The sequence below is a fragment of the Musca domestica genome, unplaced genomic scaffold, assembly GCF_030504385.1.
Source record: "Musca domestica strain aabys unplaced genomic scaffold, Musca_domestica.polishedcontigs.V.1.1 11, whole genome shotgun sequence".
Lineage (NCBI taxonomy): Eukaryota > Metazoa > Arthropoda > Insecta > Diptera > Muscidae > Musca > Musca domestica.
The window spans coordinates 8045792-8072132 of record NW_026712133.1 but is presented as its reverse complement, the minus strand read 5'-3'; the positions used below and the strand labels follow the sequence as shown (position 1 = coordinate 8072132).

The 26341-nt window shown below is 33.2% G+C and overlaps 1 protein-coding gene and 1 long non-coding RNA gene across 4 annotated transcripts in view; both read left to right on the top strand.

Annotated features, from left to right (window-relative positions):
• The window catches only part of LOC101895325 (protoheme IX farnesyltransferase, mitochondrial), a 39136-nt gene extending 33848 nt beyond the window's left edge, over positions 1–5288 (top strand). For both annotated transcript variants that reach the window (XM_059130524.1, XM_059130520.1), the window contains one exon: positions 4933–5288. In XM_059130524.1, coding sequence (XP_058986507.1) covers positions 4933–5087 — 155 coding nt within the window. In that variant the 3' untranslated portion in view covers positions 5088–5288. The remainder of the gene's footprint in view (positions 1–4932) is intronic.
• Positions 5289–5629: 341 nt separating this feature from the next.
• LOC131806436 (uncharacterized) lies at positions 5630–22769 on the top strand. 2 transcript variants are annotated; one of them, XR_009344036.1, is made up of 3 exons: positions 5630–6288; positions 11412–12717; positions 22391–22769. It is a non-coding gene; the product is annotated as an uncharacterized LOC131806436 (long non-coding RNA). The 2 variants fall into 2 exon arrangements; XR_009344037.1 differs by lacking the exon at positions 5630–6288 and adding an exon at positions 10999–11252.
• Positions 22770–26341: the final 3572 nt, after the last annotated feature.

Here is a 26341-nt window from a genome sequence, read left to right as displayed (position 1 = left end):
ACTGTGCTTCCTGCAGTGCAAATTGCATTCTTTATTCTCTTGTATTGATTTATTCATAAGAAATACAAGCACACACATATATATTTATTTACAAGTTGCTATGATTCAATTCTTGAAAGACAGACTGATCAAGATTTTTTATTCGATAAGTCAATAAGCCGACGAACGATTGAAGGAATTTCCAGTTCAATTGATTCTTATATAAAAGGAAAAAAGTGTTGGAATGAAAAAGCCAAAAGTACTCACATGATTTGTGGAATTACGATATGAAGTATTAATATTCTTAGAACGGAAAAAACGAATATAATGAACATATATAGGAGAAAGTATTAAATAAATAAAAGTACTTTGGCGATGTATTTTTCGAATTAACCGAACTTAATTTGTATCTTTTAAGTTTACACGAATCGGACATTGATTTATTGGGAAATGTATTACTACAAAAATACTTTTAATTGCAAACAATCAAAGAAATTCTGGATCTAAGTTGCTGTGAAGTATCCTTACCCGTTTGATGAAGCTGTCAAAGTCCTTTTCCCCTTTATTACCTCATACCTAAGAACTAAATACCGAAATAAATTGGATGTGTTAAACTCACTCTAACTGAAAGCTACTAACATTAACCCTAAATCTTTAATGACAAAAAATAGAAAACTAATGCATCCTTCCCATTAAAAAAATTGTTTTAAGCTATTTTAGTATTAAATTAAAAAATATATATAAGTAACCTTTTTTGTTTTTTTATATTGACATTATCAGAATTTATGTCTTATTTTTGAAGCCATTGCTTTTCTGATTTTGGGATTTTTGGGAGAATTTAAACTGATGTTGAAGAAGAGGAATTTGTAGAGATGCTACGGTAATGGACTACCAAAACACATCCCATGTGAAATTCCACACACCTCGCACACTATCATAGTTTTGTGTATAAAACTGAACATCGATCGGTAAACTATACATGTATATACATCTTCGTGTTTATTTTTCTGCGTTGGGAGCAGCATATCACGGAATGCCAGTTCCGAATTCTTTTGGGATAGATGAAACCCCCGGATCATGGTTCTGAGCGGTTTGTCAGAACGTCATCTAACACAGGTCTGTTTCGGTGCGATGTAACGGATGTAGTGAATGGGTGCACTCTAGAAACTGTTCCGGATCAAGTTGATTGCGAGACTACATCGATAGGGATTATGTTGTTATGTGTAGCAGCAATGTAGTCCCTAGCGAGTCCACGTCTTCGTTGTCCTCATCAGAGTCTTCGTCGAAAGACGGAACACCACCGCAGTCTCCCGAACAGGACCCATACCGCAGCATCTCACGCCACACGTTGGTGTTCCAATTTCGGATTGTGCATCGTTCTTGGAATTTGATTGCAACGAACTCCAAGGGGGGGGGGGCGACCTCCCTTTACGCAGGGATCGCGTACACAACATGATCCACATCATAATGGGAATTTAGTAGGAAGTTGAAAACCAGCTACAGAATCTAATTCATCAGCTAGTTTGTTAAATTAAAATAAAATTATACTAGATTTAATAACTTTTAATAATTAAAGTAAACACACATTTTACTAAGAGGTTCGTGCGGTGAAAAATCGGTATATAATAATTGGTAGTACCTACTAGATCTAAACGGAACATTAATTCTAAATGATAAGATTCGGAAATCTGAAGGTATATTACCATTTAATATTTTTAGTACAAACATGGAGATCAACATGGAGATCATAAGTCTAGGCAATCTAATTAATTTTAGCCTACTAGCATAAGAAGGAAAAACAAAATTACTATTTCAATGTAAACCTCGTAAGGCTAATAGCAAAAATAGTTTTTGCACGGATTCTATTTTATCTGAGTATATTGCATATTGAGGATCCCATACAACAGAACCGTATTCTGACAGAGGTCTAACAGGAGACGTAAATAACTGTTTTGTTATATATGGATCAGAAAATTATTTGGCCCACCGTTTAACAAAACCTAAAACACCATTTGCTTTATTTACTATTGTTATTACATGGCTATTAAAATTTAATTTTGGATCCATCAAGAGGTCAAGATCGACAAATGAATCTACAGTTGATAATGAATGAACGTCAATATTATATTGCAATATCAGAGGAGAAGATCTGGAGAAGCACATATGCTTACATTTGCTTAAATTTAAATCCATACAATTTAACCTGCACCATTAAAAAAGGCTATCTAAATCGTTTTGAAGTAAACTAGATTGTTTATCACAATTATCGGAAATGTATAATTTAACATCATCTGCGTACATTAACAATTTCGAGTAATTTATAGAATTAGGTAAATCGTTGATAAATAAAAGAAAGAGGACCGGTTCAAGGTGACTTCCTTGCGGAACATCCGATGGAACGTTACTCGATTTGGATACCCTTCAAACAAAACTATTTCTGATCTATTTTGTGTAATTTAATTTAAATATTAGGAAATTATGGTTAACCCTATCAAAAGCTTTACTAAAATCAGTTGAAAGACCACTACGAAAACCATGCTGATATGGACTCAATATAGATGGAATTTTAAATGAAATTACTGCAGTAATTAATTTTTTGAACAATTTTGGAATGACACTTAATTTAAAAACATTAGGTAGACCATCTGAAGTGTTGCAACATTGGAACCGAGTAAGTAAATCACTCTCGAACCCTGAATAAAAGAAGTATATGACCTTAGTTACGTTTAATGATGTAACGGTGACTGATCCGAAGAGGTGCGCTGAATATTTTAACCGACAATTTGTCGGCCACCGCGAGAACGATAGGGCGAAGCGAAGATTACTACGTCGTATCAGATGTCTTTCCCCCGAGAAGGCACCGCCAAAGTTTACGATGGGTGATGTTGAAAATTTTCCATCCGCAACCGCATTGCACGCCATTTCAACACACATCAATCGAGGTTTAAACCAGATCCAACCGTGTGACAGAACAGCGTTGGAAGCCCTTGACCTATCAAAGGCATTTGATACGGTCAATTATGCCATACTGTTTGAGGACGTGCAGAGAACTACTCCGGCCAAGTTTGAACATGGAGTTAGAACCAGATTTGAAGAACACAAAACCAGCGTTCGAAAATAAACAGCATGATACTGTACCGTAGTGTTCTGTACCGTTCCGAGGTGGAGTCGCTAAGTTACCGACAAATTTAGTTAATTACCGAAATTAAAAGCATTTTAATTTTACCGACTTTTGTCTGTAACTCAAAAAAATGAGTTAGAAAATTCCACTACTAGCCTAAATTAACATCAACCAAAGGGCACTTCTACGCAAAGACGATGACAAAAAATGGCTGGGCATAGCTGCTGTTGACGCCGCACTGAGGGATGAAAAAACAAAAAACCGAGATTAATTGAAAAATGTAAATTCGTCGTTGAGAATAAATGTTTTTAACTATTATAAAACACAAAATTCTACTTAAGTACTGAGCAAGAAGAAGGAAAAAATTTATTTTGGTTTAGCAGTGCTGTAAAAATACTTAAAACAATTATAATCAACCAAAAACTCGTGCTTTTTTTGTTTTATTTAAATAATGGTGAAGAAAATCAAAAGATTTTGCGATGAATGTACTTTGATCTAGTTTTCTGTTTTGAATGTTTTTGTTCTACTTATTAGATAGATTTATCTGGATTTTTCCCATTGCAAGTGGGAAATCAAAACTTTAAAGAAATGATTCAGCCTTCTCTTTGCTTGTAGAAAGCATCAATGAATCAGTGTTAAAACGTTATTTATTTATTGCTAATTATAAGATTCATTAATACTTTTGGATCACCTTTATATTTAAAAAGAATTTAAAAAAATATTATAATATAAAGAAAAACAGAATATTAATTTTCTTTTAAATGTTCTCTTTTGTGGACTCATGTGCTAGCTCATGGTTTTGAGCAGTAAAATAAAAAAGTAAACTGTCCGTGTTAACAGTGTTTGATACGTGTGTTGTGAAAGGAATATGAAAAAATAACCCTGAAACAACACACTACAACAACAATTTTACAACATCACAATGTAAAACTTGTAATATTTTATTGATCTTTATGCGATTATCTGATTGGTTCCTTCTACACATAAGTTTCAAAAGCATAGGGCTACAATATTGCTTAAAACTGTAAAACAAAAATCTCACAGGTTTCTGGGAGCCCTTAGCCCCTTTTATGGCGAAAAAGACTGGTTTATATTAGACCATAAAATCAGAACTGCAGTTTAGGTATGTACTTTCAAAAAGTGTTGTACAAATTATTACAAAATGTCCGATAAACCAAATTCCATTAAATGAGATCGAGTCAAGTTGATTATGATTTATAATCAGCCAATAATATGAATATTTTAATTATTTTTCAGAAAACAATCATCTAATATTGTAATAATTTTCGAGTGAGAATAAACTTTACTGGAACGTTATGTTGCATACACGCCTATTACCGGAATAAATGTGACATTTCGTTTATTTTAACTTTTTTTGTTTATTAATTTATTCAAAAATTAAATAAACGAATCGAGTTGTTGGGTTTGTCTTGATCGTAATTTTGTCAGTACATTCCTCAATCCCTCTATACCCTACTTTCTCAAACTTATCCTACTTTGTATTCATAGTGCCTAAAACATTAAGAAAAATGTAGAAAATATAAATTCTGCGAATTTTTACAGTTTTATCGTTTTATCGAAAATCGTTGTTATTTTTGTTCCAATTTATGAATTAAACTGGATCGTTTTGAGAAAATCTTACCGGAGAAAAGTCACATGTATACTAAACAGAGGTAAAAAGCAACAGTGATATTTGGAACACATTAATAAATGTCTTATAAATTTAAATATCTCCAATAAATATTAGAGTATTCTATATATTTTATTTCTTAATAAAGTAAAAACTATATATATAAGTGTTTATAATAATTAATTTTTTTCTTTATTTGCAGCTTACAAATTTTACAAGGACTCTAATAGTGGAACATCACGAAAGCTTTTTCGTTTTTTGCTCCTACATCTGCCGTTACTAATGATTTTGTTCCTTGTGAATAAAAAGCGATGGTTTTTCACAGAAACTAAAGAGGATACCAAAAAAATGAATTAGTAGATAAAAATGTCGGTAGCTTCATAAAATTAAATTTGCCACACATAAATGCTTCACCTCTAGAAGCATCACCGAAAACTGTGTAAATACATGTACATATACACGACTAAATATGTTCTGCAATGACAAGTATTACACAAATGTATGTATTTTTTGTTATTGTTCATTCTAGTGAAAATTGAAATAAATGTGAAAAACCTCGCCAGTATGTTTATATCATTGATCAATTTACCTGTTTTCAACTCGTACCTTACTGACAAAAGTATCCATTGTTGACCATTTCTATAAATTGTAACCTGGCGATTACATAAGACAAATTGATTTTAATTTGAGTTGTGTTTACTGCATTTTTGTTACTGTTGAGCATTAGCCAAGGGCAGGAATGTTAAAACAATTTCAACATTAGAAAGAAACTAGAAAAAACAACTGAATATTGCTAAAAAAAAACAATATAAAATAATAAACAAACACAAGAGATCAGAAAAAAAACAAAATGTATGCTTTTCATTTATTATTTTGTTTTATTTCTTTTAATTGTCGGAACCTTTATAGGACAATGTTTGGTATTTGACAATTAATACATTAAATCTATTGTCCTGTGTCTTGTAAACGCAGAGTAAGGGCTTCCATAGACAATGCAATTGAGTTAAAGTATTAATTGCAATATCATAAGTTAAAAATATTTTGTTATTTTATCTTTGTAAACATGCGATAGTTTTTGTCATAACTAGTGGTTGTTGTAAATTGTTGGATAATGATGGTTATACCAATATATTTTTAAAGTGAGAATCTAATTTAAAACGAACTGGATATAAGTACTTCGGAAGCGAAAAAAGAATCAGATCTCCTGGGAAACAAATCCTGTGGAAGACAAAAAAGAGCTTCACGATAATGGTAAGGATATGAAGATGCTGGAATTCGTACAAAAGAAAAACAAATAGATGAAGCAAGATTTACAAAATAAGTCCGTTAAACATTTAAAATATAAGGTGTAAAACGATTGTTTTGTCACTGGTGTCAGACAGGAAAAATATTTATCAGCTGTGGAAATTGAAATGAAAAAAATCAATTTCCAAAGCTTTTATACTTACAAAAAGAAGACAAACAGCAAATGTGAAGAAATCTGTTGTTAAATTTGACCAACGGAAGTCAAAAGAGGCGCTTATGTCCACAAAGCCTAAACAAAGGATTATACTAAAAAGTTAAGTCAATTATTTTCTCAGCTACGATGTAATAATATTTTCTAATATTATGAATATAACATTTATTTTCTTAATGAAAAATCAATATTTATATTTTGACGAATTTAATATTGAATTGAAATGGTGCAAAAGGATGTTTTAGTATGATTTGTACAAATGCCAGAAGTATGTCATCAATAAGTAAGTTCAGTAAGTTTAAAACTCTTATTGCATAATGTACTGTGCTTCCTGCAGTGCAAATTGCATTCTTTATTCTCTTGTATTGATTTATTCATAAGAAATACAAGCACACACATATATATTTATTTACAAGTTGCTATGATTCAATTCTTGAAAGACAGACTGATCAAGATTTTTTATTCGATAAGTCAATAAGCCGACGAACGATTGAAGGAATTTCCAGTTCAATTGATTCTTATATAAAAGGAAAAAAGTGTTGGAATGAAAAAGCCAAAAGTACTCACATGATTTGTGGAATTACGATATGAAGTATTAATATTCTTAGAACGGAAAAAACGAATATAATGAACATATATAGGAGAAAGTATTAAATAAATAAAAGTACTTTGGCGATGTATTTTTCGAATTAACAGAACTTAATTTGTATCTTTTAAGTTTACACGAATCGGACATTGATTTATTGGGAAATGTATTACTACAAAAATACTTTTAATTGCAAACAATCAAAGAAATTCTGGATCTAAGTTGCTGTGAAGTATCCTTACCCGTTTGATGAAGCTGTCAAAGTCCTTTTCCCCTTTATTACCTCATACCTAAGAACTAAATACCGAAATAAATTGGATGTGTTAAACTCACTCTAACTGAAAGCTACTAACATTAACCCTAAATCTTTAATGACAAAAAATAGAAAACTAATGCATCCTTCCCATTAAAAAAATTGTTTTAAGCCTTTTTTGTTTTTTTATATTGACATTATCAGAATTTATGTCTTATTTTTGAAGCCATTGCTTTTCTGATTTTGGGATTTTTGGGAGAATTTAAACTGATGTTGAAGAAGAGGAATTTGTAGAGATGCTACGGTAATGGACTACCAAAACACATCCCATGTGAAATTCCACACACCTCGCACACTATCATAGTTTTGTGTATAAAACTGAACATCGATCGGTAAACTATACATGTATATACATCTTCGTGTTTATTTTTCTGCGTTGGGAGCAGCATATCACGGAATGCCAGTTCCGAATTCTTTTGGGATAGATGAAACCCCCGGATCATGGTTCTGAGCGGTTTGTCAGAACGTCATCTAACACAGGTCTGTTTCGGTGCGATGTAACGGATGTAGTGAATGGGTGCACTCTAGAAACTGTTCCGGATCAAGTTGATTGCGAGACTACATCGATAGGGATTATGTTGTTATGTGTAGCAGCAACGTAGTCCCTAGCGAGTCCACGTCTTCGTTGTCCTCATCAGAGTCTTCGTCGAAAGACGGAACACCACCGCAGTCTCCCGAACAGGACCCATACCGCAGCATCTCACGCCACACGTTGGTGTTCCAATTTCGGGTTGTGCATCGTTCTTGGAATTTGATTGCAACGAACTCCAAGGGGGGGGGGGGGGGGCGACCTCCCTTTACGCAGGGATCGCGTACACAACATGATCCACATCATAATGGGAATTTAGTAGGAAGTTGAAAACCAGCTACAGAATCTAATTCATCAGCTAGTTTGTTAAATTAAAATAAAATTATACTAGATTTAATAACTTTTAATAATTAAAGTAAACACACATTTTACTAAGAGGTTCGTGCGGTGAAAAATCGGTATATAATAATTGGTAGTACCTACTAGATCTAAACGGAACATTAATTCTAAATGATAAGATTCGGAAATCTGAAGGTATATTACCATTTAATATTTTTAGTACAAACATGGAGATCAACATGGAGATCATAAGTGTAGGCAATCTAATTAATTTTAGCCTACTAGCATAAGAAGGAAAAACAAAATTACTATTTCAATGTAAACCTCGTAAGGCTAATAGCAAAAATAGTTTTTGCACGGATTCTATTTTATCTGAGTATATTGCATATTGAGGATCCCATACAACAGAACCGTATTCTGACAGAGGTCTAACAGGAGACGTAAATAACTGTTTTGTTATATATGGATCAGAAAATTCTTTGGCCCACCGTTTAACAAAACCTAAAACACCATTTGCTTTATTTACTATTGTTATTACATGGCTATTAAAATTTAATTTTGGATCCATCAAGAGGTCAAGATCGACAAATGAATCTACAGTTGATAATGAATGAACGTCAATATTATATTGCAATATCAGAGGAGAAGATCTGGAGAAGCACATATGCTTACATTTGCTTAAATTTAAATCCATACAATTTAACCTGCACCATTAAAAAAGGCTATCTAAATCGTTTTGAAGTAAACTAGATTGTTTATCACAATTATCGGAAATGTATAATTTAACATCATCTGCGTACATTAACAATTTCGAGTAATTTATAGAATTAGGTAAATCGTTGATAAATAAAAGAAAGAGGACCGGTCCAAGGTGACTTCCTTGCGGAACATCCGATGGAACGTTACTCGATTTGGATAGATACCCTTCAAACAAAACTATTTCTGATCTATTTTGTGTAATTTAATTTAAATATTAGGAAATTATGGTTAACCCTATCAAAAGCGTTACTAAAATCAGTTTAAAGACCACTACGAAAACCATGCTGATATGGACTCAATATAGATGGAATTTTAAATGAAATTACTGCAGTAATTAATTTTTTGAACAATTTTGGAATGACACTTAATTTAAAAACATTAGGTAGACCATCTGAAGTGTTGCAACATTGGAACCGAGTAAGTAAATCACTCTCGAACCCTGAATAAAAGAAGTATATGACCTTAGTTACGTTTAATGATGTAACGGTGACTGATCCGAAGAGGTGCGCTAAATATTTTAACCGACAATTTGTCGGCCACCGCGAGAGCGATAGGGCGAAGCGAAGATTACTACGTCGTATCAGATGTCTTTCCGCCGAGAAGGCACCGCCAAAGTTTACGATGGGTGATGTTGAAATTTTTCCATCCGCAACCGCATTGCACGCCATTTCAACACACATCAATCGAGGTTTAAACCAGATCCAACCGTGTGACAGAACAGCGTTGGAAGCCCTTGACCTATCAAAGGCATTTGATACGGTCAATTATGCCATACTGTTTGAGGACGTGCAGAGAACTACTCCGGCCAAGTTTGAACATGGAGTTAGAACCAGATTTGAAGAACACAAAACCAGCGTTCGAAAATAAACAGCATGATACTGTACCGTAGTGTTCTGTACCGTTCCGAGGTGGAGTCGCTAAGTTACCGACAAATTTAGTTAATTACCGAAATTAAAAGCATTTTAATTTTACCGACTTTTGTCTGTAACTCAAAAAAATGAGTTAGAAAATTCCACTACTAGCCTAAATTAACATCAACCAAAGGGCACTTCTACGCAAAGACAATGACAAAAAATGGCTGGGCATAGCTGCTGTTGACGCCGCACTGAGGGATGAAAAAACAAAAAACCGAGATTAATTGAAAAATGTAAATTCGCCGTTGGGAATAAATGTTTTTAACTATTATAAAACACAAAATTCTACTTAAGTACTGAGCAAGAAGAAGGAAAAAATTTATTTTGGTTTAGCAGTGCTGTAAAAATACTTAAAACAATTATAATCAACCAAAAACTCGTGCTTTTTTTGTTTTATTTAAATAATGGTGAAGAAAATCAAAAGATTTTGCGATGAATGTACTTTGATCTAGTTTTCTGTTTTGAATGTTTTTGTTCTACTTATTAGATAGATTTATCTGGATTTTTCCCATTGCAAGTGGGAAATCAAAACTTTAAAGAAATGATTCAGCCTTCTCTTTGCTTGTAGAAAGCATCAATGAATCAGTGTTAAAACGTTATTTATTTATTGCTAATTATAAGATTCATTAATACTTTTGGATCACCTTTATATTTAAAAAGAATTTAAAAAAATATTATAATATAAAGAAAAACAGAATATTAATTTTCTTTTAAATGTTCTCTTTTGTGAACTCATGTGCTAGCTCATGGTTTTGAGCAGTAAAATAAAAAAGTAAACTGTCCGTGTTAACAGTGATTGATACGTGTGTTGTGAAAGGAATATGGGAAAATAACCCTGAAACAACACACTACAACAAAAATTTTACAACATCACAATGTAAAACTTGTAATATTTTATTGATCTTTATGCGATTATCTGATTGGTTCCTTCTACACATAAGTTTCAAAAGCATAGGGCTACAATATTGCTTAAAACTGTAAAACAAAAATCTCACAGGTTTCTGGGAGCCCTTAGCCCCTTTTATGGCGAAAAAGACTGGTTTATATTAGACCATAAAATCAGAACTGCAGTTTAGGTATGTACTTTCAAAAAGTGTTGTACAAATTATTACAAAATGTCCGATAAACCAAATTCCATTAAATGAGATCGAGTCAAGTTGATTATGATTTATAATCAGCCAATAATATGAATATTTTAATTATTTTTCAGAAAACAATCATCTAATATTGTAATAATTTTCGAGTGAGAATAAACTTTACTGGAACGTTATGTTGCATACACGCCTATTACCGGAATAAATGTGACATTTCGTTTATTTTAACTTTTTTTGTTTATTAATTTATTCAAAAATTAAATAAACGAATCGAGTTGTTGGGTTTGTCTTGATCGTAATTTTGTCAGTACATTCCTCAATCCCTCTATACCCTACTTTCTCAAACTTATCCTACTTTGTATTCATAGTGCCTAAAACATTAAGAAAAATGTAGAAAATATAAATTCTGCGAATTTTTACAGTTTTATCGTTTTATCGAAAATCGTTGTTATTTTTGTTCCAATTTATGAATTAAACTGGATCGTTTTGAGAAAATCTTACCGGAGAAAAGTCACATGTATACTAAACAGAGGTAAAAAGCAACAGTGATATTTGGAACACATTAATAAATGTCTTATAAATTTAAATATCTCCAATAAATATTAGAGTATTCTATATATTTTATTTCTTAATAAAGTAAAAACTATATATATAAGTGTTTATAATAATTAATTTTTTTCTTTATTTGCAGCTTACAAATTTTACAAGGACTCTAATAGTGGAACATCACGAAAGCTTTTTCGTTTTTTGCTCCTACATCTGCCGTTACTAATGATTTTGTTCCTTGTGAATAAAAAGCGATGGTTTTTCACAGAAACTAAAGAGGATACCAAAAAAATGAATTAGTAGATAAAAATGTCGGTAGCTTCATAAAATTGAATTTGCCACACATAAATGCTTCACCTCTAGAAGCATCACCGAAAACTGTGTAAATACATGTACATATACACGACTAAATATGTTCTGCAATGACAAGTATTACACAAATGTATGTATTTTTTGTTATTGTTCATTCTAGTGAAAATTGAAATAAATGTGAAAAACCTCGCCAGTATGTTTATATCATTGATCAATTTACCTGTTTTCAACTCGTACCTTACTGACAAAAGTATCCATTGTTGACCATTTCTATAAATTGTAACCTGGCGATTACGCGATGTTGAGCATTAGCCAAGGGCAGGAATGTTAAAACAATTTCAACATTAGAAAGAAACTAGAAAAAACAACTGAATATTGCTAAAAAACAATATAAAATAATAAACAAACACAAGAGATCAGAAAAAAACAAAATGTATGCTTTTCATTTATTATTTTGTTTTATTTCTTTTAATTGTCGGAACCTTTATAGGACAATGTTTGGTATTTGACAATTAATACATTAAATCTATTGTCCTGTGTTTTGTAAACGCAGAGTAAGGGTTTCCATAGACAATGCAATTGAGTTAAAGTATTAATTGCAATATCATAAGTTAAAAATATTTTGTTATTTTATCTTTGTAAACATGCGATAGTTTTTGTCATAACTAGTGTTGTTGTAAATTTGTTGGATAATGATGGTTATACCAATATATTTTTAAAGTGAGAATCTAATTTAAAACGAACTGGATATAAGTACTTCGGAAGCGAAAAAAGAATCAGATCTCCTGGGAAACAAATCCTGTGGAAGACAATAAAGAGCTTCACGATAATGGTAAGGATATGAAGATGCTGGAATTCGTACAAAAGAAAAACAAATAGATGAAGCAAGATTTACAAAATAAGTCCGTTAAACATTTAAAATATAAGGTGTAAAACGATTGTTTTGTCACTGGTGTCAGACAGGAAAAATATTTATCAGCTGTGGAAATTGAAATGAAAAAAATCAATTTCCAAAGCTTTTATACTTACAAAAAGAAGACAAACAGCAAATGTGAAGAAATCTGTTGTTAAATTTGACCAACGGAAGTCAAAAGAGGCGCTTATGTCCACAAAGCCTAAACAAAGGATTATACTAAAAAGTTAAGTCAATTATTTTCTCAGCTACGATGTAATAATATTTTCTAATATTATGAATATAACATTTATTTTCTTAATGAAAAATCAATATTTATATTTTGATGAATTTAATATTGAATTGAAATGGTGCAAAAGGATGTTTTAGTATGATTTGTACAAATGCCAGAAGTATGTCATCAATAAGTAAGTTCAGTAAGTTTAAAACTCTTATTGCATAATGTACTGTGCTTCCTGCAGTGCAAATTGCATTCTTTATTCTCTTGTATTGATTTATTCATAAGAAATACAAGCACACACATATATATTTATTTACAAGTTGCTATGATTCAATTCTTGAAAGACAGACTGATCAAGATTTTTTATTCGATAAGTCAATAAGCCGACGAACGATTGAAGGAATTTCCAGTTCAATTGATTCTTATATAAAAGGAAAAAAGTGTTGGAATGAAAAAGCCAAAAGTACTCACATGATTTGTGGAATTACGATATGAAGTATTAATATTCTTAGAACGGAAAAAACGAATATAATGAACATATATAGGAGAAAGTATTAAATAAATAAAAGTACTTTGGCGATGTATTTTTCGAATTAACCGAACTTAATTTGTATCTTTTAAGTTTACACGAATCGGACATTGATTTATTGGGAAATGTATTACTACAAAAATACTTTTAATTGCAAATAATCAAAGAAATTCTGGATCTATGTCTTATTTTTGAAGCCATTGCTTTTCTGATTTTGGGATTTTTGGGAGAATTTAAACTGATGTTGAAGAAGAGGAATTTGTAGAGATGTTACGGTAATGGACTACCAAAACACATCCCATGTGAAATTCCACACACCTCGCACACTATCATAGTTTTGTGTATAAAACTGAACATCGATCGGTAAACTATACATGTATATACATGTTCGTGTTTATTTTTCTGCGTTGGGAGCAGCATATCACGGAATGCCAGTTCCGAATTCTTTTGGGATAGATGAAACCCCCGGATCATGGTTCTGAGCGGTTTGTCAGAACGTCATCTAACACAGGTCTGTTTCGGTGCGATGTAACGGATGTAGTGAATGGGTGCACTCTAGAAACTGTTCCGGATCAAGTTGATTGCGAGACTACATCGATAGGGATTATGTTGTTATGTGTAGCAGCAACGTAGTCCCTAGCGAGTCCACGTCTTCGTTGTCCTCATCAGAGTCTTCGTCGAAAGACGGAACACCACCGCAGTCTCCCGAACAGGACCCATACCGCAGCATCTCAAGCCACACGTTGGTGTTCCAATTTCGGATTGTGCATCGTTCTTGGAATTTGATTGCAACGAACTCCAAGGGGGGGCGACCTCCCTTTACGCAGGGATCGCGTAAACAACATGATCCACATCATAATGGGAATTTAGTAGGAAGTTGAAAACCAGCTACAGAATCTAATTCATCAGCTAGTTTGTTAAATTAAAATAAAATTATACTAGATTTAATAACTTTTAATAATTAAAGTAAACACACATTTTACTAAGAGGTTCGTGCGGTGAAAAATCGGTATATAATAATTGGTAGTACCTACTAGATCTAAACGGAACATTAATTCTAAATGATAAGATTCGGAAATCTGAAGGTATATTACCATTTAATATTTTTAGTACAAACATGGAGATCAACATGGAGATCATAAGTGTAGGCAATCTAATTAATTTTAGCCTACTAGCATAAGAAGGAAAAACAAAATTACTATTTCAATGTAAACCTCGTAAGGCTAATAGCAAAAATAGTTTTTGCACGGATTCTATTTTATCTGAGTATATTGCATATTGAGGATCCCATACAACAGAACCGTATTCTGACAGAGGTCTAACAGGAGACGTAAATAACTGTTTTGTTATATATGGATCAGAAAATTCTTTGGCCCACCGTTTAACAAAACCTAAAACACCATTTGCTTTATTTACTATTGTTATTACATGGCTATTAAAATTTAATTTTGGATCCATCAAGAGGTCAAGATCGACAAATGAATCTACAGTTGATAATGAATGAACGTCAATATTATATTGCAATATCAGAGGAGAAGATCTGGAGAAGCACATATGCTTACATTTGCTTAAATTTAAATCCATACAATTTAACCTGCACCATTAAAAAAGGCTATCTAAATCGTTTTGAAGTAAACTAGATTGTTTATCACAATTATCGGAAATGTATAATTTAACATCATCTGCGTACATTAACAATTTCGAGTAATTTATAGAATTAGGTAAATCGTTGATAAATAAAAGAAAGAGGACCGGTCCAAGGTGACTTCCTTGCGGAACATCCGATGGAACGTTACTCGATTTGGATAGATACCCTTCAAACAAAACTATTTCTGATCTATTTTGTGTAATTTAATTTAAATATTAGGAAATTATGGTTAACCCTATCAAAAGCTTTACTAAAATCAGTTGAAAGACCACTACGAAAACCATGCTGATATGGACTCAATATAGATGGAATTTTAAATGAAATTACTGCAGTAATTAATTTTTTGAACAATTTTGGAATGACACTTAATTTAAAAACATTAGGTAGACCATCTGAAGTGTTGCAACATTGGAACCGAGTAAGTAAATCACTCTCGAACCCTGAATAAAAGAAGTATATGACCTTAGTTACGTTTAATGATGTAACGGTGACTGATCCGAAGAGGTGCGCTGAATATTTTAACCGACAATTTGTCGGCCACCGCGAGAACGATAGGGCGAAGCGAAGATTACTACGTCGTATCAGATGTCTTTCCGCCGAGAAGGCACCGCCAAAGTTTACGATGGGTGATGTTGAAATTTTTCCATCCGCAACCGCATTGCACGCCATTTCAACACACATCAATCGAGGTTTAAACCAGATCCAACCGTGTGACAGAACAGCGTTGGAAGCCCTTGACCTATCAAAGGCATTTGATACGGTCAATTATGCCATACTGTTTGAGGACGTGCAGAGAACTACTCCGGCCAAGTTTGAACATGGAGTTAGAACCAGATTTGAAGAACACAAAACCAGCGTTCGAAAATAAACAGCATGATACTGTACCGTAGTGTTCTGTACCGTTCCGAGGTGGAGTCGCTAAGTTACCGACAAATTTAGTTAATTACCGAAATTAAAAGCATTTTAATTTTACCGACTTTTGTCTGTAACTCAAAAAAATGAGTTAGAAAATTCCACTACTAGCCTAAATTAACATCAACCAAAGGGCACTTCTACGCAAAGACGATGACAAAAAATGGCTGGGCATAGCTGCTGTTGACGCCGCACTGAGGGATGAAAAAACAAAAAACCGAGATTAATTGAAAAATGTAAATTCGCCGTTGGGAATAAATGTTTTTAACTATTATAAAACACAAAATTCTACTTAAGTACTGAGCAAGAAGAAGGAAAAAATTTATTTTGGTTTAGCAGTGCTGTAAAAATACTTAAAACAATTATAATCAACCAAAAACTCGTGCTTTTTTTGTTTTATTTAAATAATGGTGAAGAAAATCAAAAGATTTTGCGATGAATGTACTTTGATCTAGTTTTCTGTTTTGAATGTTTTTGTTCTACTTATTAGATAGATTTATCTGGATTTTTCCCATTGCAAGTGGGAAATCAAAACTTTAAAGAAATGATTCAGCCTTCTCTTTGCTTGTAGAAAGCATCAATGAATCAGTGTTAAAACGTTATTTATTTATTGCTAATTATAAGATTCATTAATACTTTTGGATCACCTTTATATTTAAAAAGAATTTAAAAAAATATTATAATATAAAGAAAAACAGAATATTAATTTTCTTTTAAATGTTCTCTTTTGTGGACTCATGTGCTAGCTCATGGTTTTGAGCAGTAAAATAAAAAAGTAAACTGTCCGTGTTAACAGTGTTTGATACGTGTGTTGTGAAAGGAATATGGAAAAATAACCCTGAAACAACACACTACAACAAAAATTTTACAACATCACAATGTAAAACTTGTAATATTTTATTGATCTTTATGCGATTATCTGATTGGTTCCTTCTACACATAAGTTTCAAAAGCATAGGGCTACAATATTGCTTAAAACTGTAAAACAAAAATCTCACAGGTTTCTGGGAGCCCTTAGCCCCTTTTATGGCGAAAAAGACTGGTTTATATTAGACCATAAAATCAGAACTGCAGTTTAGGTATGTACTTTCAAAAAGTGTTGTACAAATTATTACAAAATGTCCGATAAACCAAATTCCATTAAATGAGATCGAGTCAAGTTGATTATGATTTATAATCAGCCAATAATTTGAATATTTTAATTATTTTTCAGAAAACAATCATCTAATATTGTAATAATTTTCGAGTGAGAATAAACTTTACTGGAACGTTATGTTGCATACACGCCTATTACCGGAATAAATGTGACATTTCGTTTATTTTAACTTTTTTTGTTTATTAATTTATTCAAAAATTAAATAAACGAATCGAGTTGTTGGGTTTGTCTTGATCGTAATTTTGTCAGTACATTCCTCAATCCCTCTATACCCTACTTTCTCAAACTTATCCTACTTTGTATTCATAGTGCCTAAAACATTAAGAAAAATGTAGAAAATATAAATTCTGCGAATTTTTACAGTTTTATCGTTTTATCGAAAATCGTTGTTATTTTTGTTCCAATTTATGAATTAAACTGGATCGTTTTGAGAAAATCTTACCGGAGAAAAGTCACATGTATACTAAACAGAGGTAAAAAGCAACAGTGATATTTGGAACACATTAATAAATGTCTTATAAATTTAAATATCTCCAATAAATATTAGAGTATTCTATATATTTTATTTCTTAATAAAGTAAAAACTATATATATGTTGTATTCGTGGGAACGATGGTTGAGTTAAAAATGCGGCACGCTTGCTTATTTTAAGAATTACTTTATTTAACAAAAGCTTAAGACATACTAATACAAAATGGTGTCAATCTGTACACATGAAGATGGTAAAAAGAGAATGATGAAATTACAATGTATGAGTGTATGTATGTTATGCAGATGATGATGATATGAAAGTGTAATAATGATATGGTTGCCATCTCTATATAAATAGTTACAACAGTTCTCCCTCACTTAAACGGAACATATTTTAATGTCGAATATAATCGCCAAAATACTGGGGGGGTCTACGTTGCCTTGCAGATGTTCGACGACTTGGGGTGTCTGCAACTTCAGACTCTTCATTGGAGTTTGACAGCTCTTCGGTATGTTGTCCGTTTCTTGAGGGTGATGCTGAAGATGATGTTGTAGGATCTGTGCATTCCAAATCTGGAGGAACTTCGCTTCCATCTGGTGGTACGTATGAGCTTATTACTGGTTGCTGGAAAAATTGTATACCCATTTGTTGAGTGTTGTTTGAAGGCGAATCGGAAGGTGAATTTTCCGCAGTCTTTGGAATTGGCGTATTAGATAAACGGAGCTGGTTTATGTGGCGTTTGAAGACAAATCCATTGTCAAGCTTGATTATATAATGAAGATTACCTAGCTTCTTAGCTACCACACCGAATTTCCAAATCGATTTGTTGGCTGTGTAGTATCGCGCTTGCACTCGGTCTCCCTCACCTAATTTTCTTGCCGATGTTATTGTAGATTTGGTTGATGTTAATTTCAGTGGTTTTAGTGCATCTAATTGAATCTTTATTTGCCTTCCTAAATACATTTCTGAAGGGGTTTTTCCATTTCGGAGAGGCGTGGCCCGATATCTAAATAAAATTTCTCGAATTTTCGTCGACATTGTCGCGGGGTCATTTGACATCGATGTTAAACGTTGTTTTAATGTCTGGATGTTTCTCTCGGCTAGGCCATTTGTCGCAGGATGGCCTGGCGCAATGAATTTTTGGAAAATTCCGCGATGCCTACAAAATTTTGTGAATTCTTCACTTTTGAAAATTGTAGCGTTGTCAGAAACGACTACATCTGGAAAACCATTCCTTGAAAACATATTTTCCAATATTTGAATTGTTGATGATGAAGTTGGTGCAGAAGAAGATACTCCGACCTCAGCCCATTTTGATTTGGCATCTACTACTACCAAAAAGAAATACCCTTGATACGGTCCTGCGTAATCAATGTGAATACGCTGCCAATTGGTTTCAGGTTCTTCCCAGGGGTGTAGGACCACTTTTGGAGGGCTCTTCTTCACTTCTGCACAAGCAGAACATTTCCGTACAAAGTTTTCGATATCTCTATCGATTGATGTCCAATACACATATCGTCTTGCCAATTGTTTCATCTTTGTGATGCCGATATGTGTGTAATGGAGTTCTTCCAAAACAGATTGTTGAAGTTGCAATCAATTGTTGCAATCAATTGTGAATTCGGAGTCAACAATATCCGATTTTTGCAATGTGTTGATGATTTTCGAGAGTTTTTCATCTCTTTTTGTTGCTTCACGAAGAGCGTTGAAGTTTAATTTTATAGAATTGATTTGTTGAATAGTTGATACGCATATAGAATGCACTTCATTATCAAGAAAATTTAAAGTTTGAGTACCTATTTCCAATGGTGCCCTAGATAGGCAATCCGCATTCACGTTTTCCTCGCTCCTCTTAGTGACGACTTCATAGTTATAACCTGTTAAAAATGTTGCGTACCGCTGAAGTCGCGAAGATGTCATTTGAGGCAATTTCGAATGTTGGTGGAATATTCTTGACAATGGCTGGTTATCCGTGATCAATTTGAATAGTCTGCCGTAGACGTATTCATGGAAGTGTTGTACAGCGTAAACAATAGCTAACGCTTCTCAATCTAATTGAGAGTAATTTTTCTCCGCCGACGTTAGCGACCTCGAAGCGAACGCTATGGGTCTTTCTTCATCGTTTATGATGTGCGACAACACTCCTGCTATCCCTGTGGGACTAGCGTCACATGCAAGCTGCAATGGTAAATCGGGGTTGAAAAGTGTTAGTACACGATCACTAGCGATTTCTGCTTTTAATGTTTCAAAAGATTTATTGACCATTTAAAGACAGCATTCTTCCGCAATAGGTGTCGTAATGGAGTTGTAATCGTAGCTGAGTTTGGTATGAATCTTGAGTAATACGTCACCATTCCGAGGAACCGGCGAACGTCTTCTACGCACTCAGGTTTAGGCATTTCCAAAATAGCCTGTACTTTTGATAAGGACTTTTGCACCTTATTGTGACGTATGGTGTGTCCCAAAAACTCGATTTGTTCTTCGAAGAATTTACATTTTGCCATGTTTAAATGCAGATCGTATTTACTCAATTTTGTCAAGCATGCTCTCAAATTGGACTTGCACTCTTCCAATGTAGCACCATGAACAACGATATCGCCAAAGTACGATTCTGTTTTAGGAGGTTCCCTTAATATTTGGTCTATTATTCTATTGAACTCCGCGGGTGCGGTTTTAATCCCGAAGGAAAGGCGATTCATTTTATATGTGCCTCTATGAGTTGATATAGTTTGTATCTCGCTGGACATATCATCGACGGGTACATGTAGATATGCCTTGTATAAATCTAGACGACAAAAGAATTTAGAGTCTCTTAGACTGTTGAAAATTTCATCGATTTTCCGAATTGGATAATGTGCATCTACTAGGCGTTGATTTACGCCCACCTTGTAGTCGACGCATAAACGTACCCCACCATCCGCCTTAGGAATTACGACTAATGGCGATCCCCAATCGCTGTTTGAAATTTTTGTAATTATAGAAGCTTTCTCCAGTTCGTCAAGCTCTTTATTGACACGCTCTGTCAATGCATATGGAATTTGACGCTCTTTTGTGTACACTGGAGTAGCATTATCCCGCAATTTTAGAGTGACTTTATAATTGGGAATGCACCCAATGTTTTGTTGAAAAACACTAGCAAATTCGGTCACAAATTCTTGCACATCGTTTGTGCTTCCCACGACAATAATCATTTCAGGATTTGAATCACACTCATCTAGTTCATTCAAATTGGTGCCTAGACGGCGTATCCACGTCCGTCCAATTAAAGCAGAACACTCATCTGGAACGATATAAATATCATCATTTATTGTACTGTTTTTGAATTTAATATTGACCCGAACTTTTCCATCCGGAATGAATTTATTCTGCGTATAGGATCGGAAAACTATTTTTGTTGGAGTTATTTTGTCATCCATATTTAATTTTGCGAATTGGCTTCTGGGTAAAAATGAATATCCAGATCCTGAATCGACTTCGAATCTTACCACCTTGCCTTCTATAGAAATATCAGCATAGTATCGTTGTGCATCTGTATATTCATTCTGGTACACATCCACAATTTTAAAAATTCCGTACCCGGGATCTACACTTTGAACTTGATTTGTGGTGTTCGAAAACTTTTTATTTTGTCCGGCATTAGGACCATTTGCCAAAAGAGTAGCTATGCATACTTTAGCCACATGACCACGTTTACTGCATAAGTTACATTTAAGATTTTTACTAGATCGACATTCTCTCGCATAATGATTATTTTTACCACAATGTAAACATAACCCGGCAATTCCTAATTGCGCATAATTGATTTTACCTGATCGTACAGTTTCAGGCCTTTTGAATTTCGCTTTGTGGGGCTTGTTTTTGCTGAAAATTTTGTTTATGTCAACAGAACTGTTGACTTGTGACAATTCCCTAGCATCCACCTTAGCTGCCTCCAATGCCAATGCTTTTAAAACAATTTCTTCGAATTCCGCAGAACTTGGTTGGAGAAGTTGTTCCCGAATACCGTTGTCGTGTATACCTCGGATAAACTGTGCCCTTAGAAAAACATTAGCAATGGAAATTCCACATTCGCACGGGGAGACAAATTCGCATGCATCAATCTCTGCACGAAGAGATGCCACAAATTCGGCTACAGACTGTCCTTCTCTCTGGTAAATCGATAAGAATTTGTGTTGAGCAACCAATACACTTCTTTTGGGAGCCAAATGATCTCCCAAAATCTTTAGCAGCTCGTCGTACTTCAGCTGTGATGTATGCTTTGGTGCCGCCAACGCAGTAACCATGTTAAAATATTTCGACCCGATTGAATTAAGGAGTAACATTGCACAGTACGCCTTATTTTCATGCACACCTTTCATGGTTATGTAATTCGAAAACCTTTCGATGTAATTTTGGTATGTTTCCTTCGTTGTGTCAAACATATCAAAATTGGGTACTAACACTGTGTTGATGCTGTTGTTGCTGCCACTGCCCTGATTTTCCTGTGGCGACTACCATCCGTTGTTAATCTCGCCAGTTGCGCAACCAAAGCTTCCTGCGTTTTCAAAAAGGCTTGGAATTGTGTGGAATTCATCGTCTTATACTTTGTTGAAATATTAACCTTGCACTTGGCTAATTTTAATTTGATCAATCTTGTTTTACTCTCGTCGCCAAATTGTTGTATTCGTGGGAACGATGGTTGAGTTAAAAATGCGGCACGCTTGCTCATTTTAAGAATTACTTTATTTAACAAAAGCTTAAGACATACTAATACAAAATGGTGTCAATCTGTACACATGAAGATGGTAAAAAGAGAATGATGAAATTACAATGTATGAGTGTATGTATGTTATGCAGATGACATGAAAGAATAATAACAATGACATATGAAAGTGTAATAATGATATGGTTGCCATCTCTATATAAATAGTTACAACAATATATAAGTGTTTATAATAATTAATTTTTTTTCTTTATTTGCAGCTTACAAATTTTACAAGGACTCTAATAGTGGAACATCACGAAAGCTTTTTCGTTTTTTGCTCCTACATCTGCCGTTACTAATGATTTTGTTCCTTGTGAATAAAAAGCGATGGTTTTTCACAGAAACTAAAGAGGATACCAAAAAAAATGAATTAGTAGATAAAAATGTCGGTAGCTTCATAAAATTAAATTTGCCACACATAAATGCTTCACCTCTAGAAGCATCACCGAAAACTGTGTAAATACATGTATACACGACTAAATATGTTCTGCAATGACAAGTATTACACAAATGTATGTATTTTTTGTTATTGTTCATTCTAGTGAAAATTGAAATAAATATGAAAAGCCTCGCCAGTATGTTTATATCATTGATCAATTTACCTGTTTTCAACTCGTACCTTACTGACAAAAGTATCCATTGTTGACCATTTCTATGAATTGTAACCTGGCGATTACATAAGACAAATTGTTTTTATTTTGAGTTGTGTTTACTGCATTTTTGTTACTGTTGAGCATTAGCCAAGGGCAGGAATGTTAAAACAATTTCAACATTAGAAAGCAACTAAAAAAAAAACAAGTGAATATTGCTAAAAAACAATATAAAATAATAAACAAACACAATGATCAGAAAAAAACAAAATGTATGCTTTTCATTTATTATTTTGTTTTATTTCTTTTAATTGTCGGAACCTTTATAGGACAATGTTTGGTATTTGACAATTAATACATTAAATCTATTGTCCTGTGTTTTGTAAACGCAGAGTAAGGGTTTCCATAGACAATGCAATTGAGTTAAAGTATTAATTGCAATATCATAAGTTAAAAATATTTTGTTCTTTTATCTTTGTAAACATGCGATAGTTTTTGTCATAACTAGTGGTTGTTGTAAATTGTTGGATAATGATGGTTATACCCATGGTACAATGATATCAAGGTAGGGCTATGATACCATATGATTTCAATTTTTTTATTTTCTTGGCTTAATATGTCATCTTTATTTGTTTATGTATGTGTTTTCTCTTCAATAACAAAAAAATTGTTCAGAAAACATTCAAATTCGGATGTTTTCAAAATGTTTATTTCATTGTATGCATCGACAAAATCTAGAGTTTTTGTAGCGAAATAATCCTTTAGAGATATATAGAACCTGGTTTTGAAAAGAAGTGTTGACCTTTCATTCAGTTTTCGCGGTTTTCAATTATTTATTCAAAATAAATGCAACAAGTTGTTTGATTTTGTTATTGTTTTGATACTATTTCTGACATTACAAGCCAAACAGGTAGACCTCTATACTTGCAATTTTTTCAAAGTTGACCTACCTTTTCTTCATTGTACCATGGTTATACCAATATATTTTTAAAGTGAGAATCTAATTTAAAACGAACTGGATATATAAGTACTTCGGAAGCGAAAAAAGAATCAGATCTCCTGGGAAACAAATCCTGTGGAAGACAAAAAAGAGCTTCACGATAATGGTAAGGATATGAAGATGCTGGAATTCGTACAAAAGAAAAACAAATAGATTAAGCAAGATTTACAAAATAAGTCCATTAAACATTTAAAATATAAGGTGTAAAACGATTGTTTTGTCACTGGTGTCAGACAGGAAAAATATTTATCAGCTGTGGAAATTGAAATGAAAAAAATCAATTTCCAAAGCTTTTATACTTACAAAAAGAAGACAAACAGCAAATGTGAAGAAATCTGTTGTTAAATTTGACCAACGGAAGTCAAAAGAGGCGCTTATGTCCACAAAGCCTAAACAAAGGATTATACTAAAAAGTTAAGTCAATTATTTTCTCAGCTACGATGTAATAATATTTTCTAATATTATGAATATAACATTTATTTTCTTAATGAAAAATCAATATTTATATTTTGATGAATTTAATATTGAATTGAAATGGTGCAAAAGGATGTTTTAGTATGATTTGTACAAATGCCAGAAGTATGTCATCAATAAGTAAGTTCAGTAAGTTTAAAACTCTTATTGCATAATGTACTGTGCTTCCTGCAGTGCAAATTGCATTCTTTATTCTCTTGTATTGATTTATTCATAAGAAATACAAGCACACACATATATATTTATTTACAAGTTGCTATGATTCAATTCTTGAAAGACAGACTGATCAAGATTTTTTATTCGATAAGTCAATAAGCCGACGAACGATTGAAGGAATTTCCAGTTCAATTGATTCTTATATAAAAGGAAAAAAGTGTTGGAATGAAAAAGCCAAAAGTACTCACATGATTTGTGGAATTACGATATGAAGTATTAATATTCTTAGAACGGAAAAAACGAATATAATGAACATATATAGGAGAAAGTATTAAATAAATAAAAGTACTTTGGCGATGTATTTTTCGAATTAACCGAACTTAATTTGTATCTTTTAAGTTTACACGAATCGGACATTGATTTATTGGGAAATGTATTACTACAAAAATACTTTTAATTGCAAACAATCAAAGAAATTCTGGATCTAAGTTGCTGTGAAGTATCCTTACCCGTTTGATGAAGCTGTCAAAGTCCTTTTCCCCTTTATTACCTCATACCTAAGAACTAAATACCGAAATAAATTGGATGTGTTAAACTCACTCTAACTGAAAGCTACTAACATTAACCCTAAATCTTTAATGACAAAAAATAGAAAACTAATGCATCCTTCCCATTAAAAAAATTGTTTTAAGCTATTTTAGTATTAAATTAAAAAATATATATAAGTAACCTTTTTTGTTTTTTTATATTGACATTATCAGAATTTATGTCTTATTTTTGAAGCCATTGCTTTTCTGATTTTGGGATTTTTGGGAGAATTTAAACTGATGTTGAAGAAGAGGAATTTGTAGAGATGCTACGGTAATGGACTACCAAAACACATCCCATGTGAAATTCCACACACCTCGCACACTATCATAGTTTTGTGTATAAAACTGAACATCGATCGGTAAACTATACATGTATATACATCTTCGTGTTTATTTTTCTGCGTTGGGAGCAGCATATCACGGAATGCCAGTTCCGAATTCTTTTGGGATAGATGAAACCCCCGGATCATGGTTCTGAGCGGTTTGTCAGAACGTCATCTAACACAGGTCTGTTTCGGTGCGATGTAACGGATGTAGTGAATGGGTGCACTCTAGAAACTGTTCCGGATCAAGTTGATTGCCGGACTACATCGATAGGGATTATGTTGTTATGTGTAGCAGCAATGTAGTCCCTAGCGAGTCCACGTCTTCGTTGTCCTCATCAGAGTCTTCGTCGAAAGACGGAACACCACCGCAGTCTCCCGAACAGGACCCATACCGCAGCATCTCACGCCACACGTTGGTGTTCCAATTTCGGATTGTGCATCGTTCTTGGAATTTGATTGCAACGAACTCCAAGGGGGGGGGGGGCGACCTCCCTTTACGCAGGGATCGCGTACACAACATGATCCACATCATAATGGGAATTTAGTAGGAAGTTGAAAACCAGCTACAGAATCTAATTCATCAGCTAGTTTGTTAAATTAAAATAAAATTATACTAGATTTAATAACTTTTAATAATTAAAGTAAACACACATTTTACTAAGAGGTTCGTGCGGTGAAAAATCGGTATATAATAATTGGTAGTACCTACTAGATCTAAACGGAACATTAATTCTAAATGATAAGATTCGAAAATCTGAAGGTATATTACCATTTAATATTTTTAGTACAAATATGGAGTTCAACATAATAATAAATAAGTATAGGCAATCTAATTAATTTTAGCCTACTAGCATAAGAAGGAAAAACAAAATTACTATTCCAATGTAAACCTCGTAAGGCTAATAGCAAAAATAGTTTTTGCACGGATTCTATTTTATCTGAGTATATTGCATATTGAGGATCCCATACAACAGAACCGTATTCTGACAGAGGTCTAACAGGAGACGTAAATAACTGTTTTGTTATATATGGA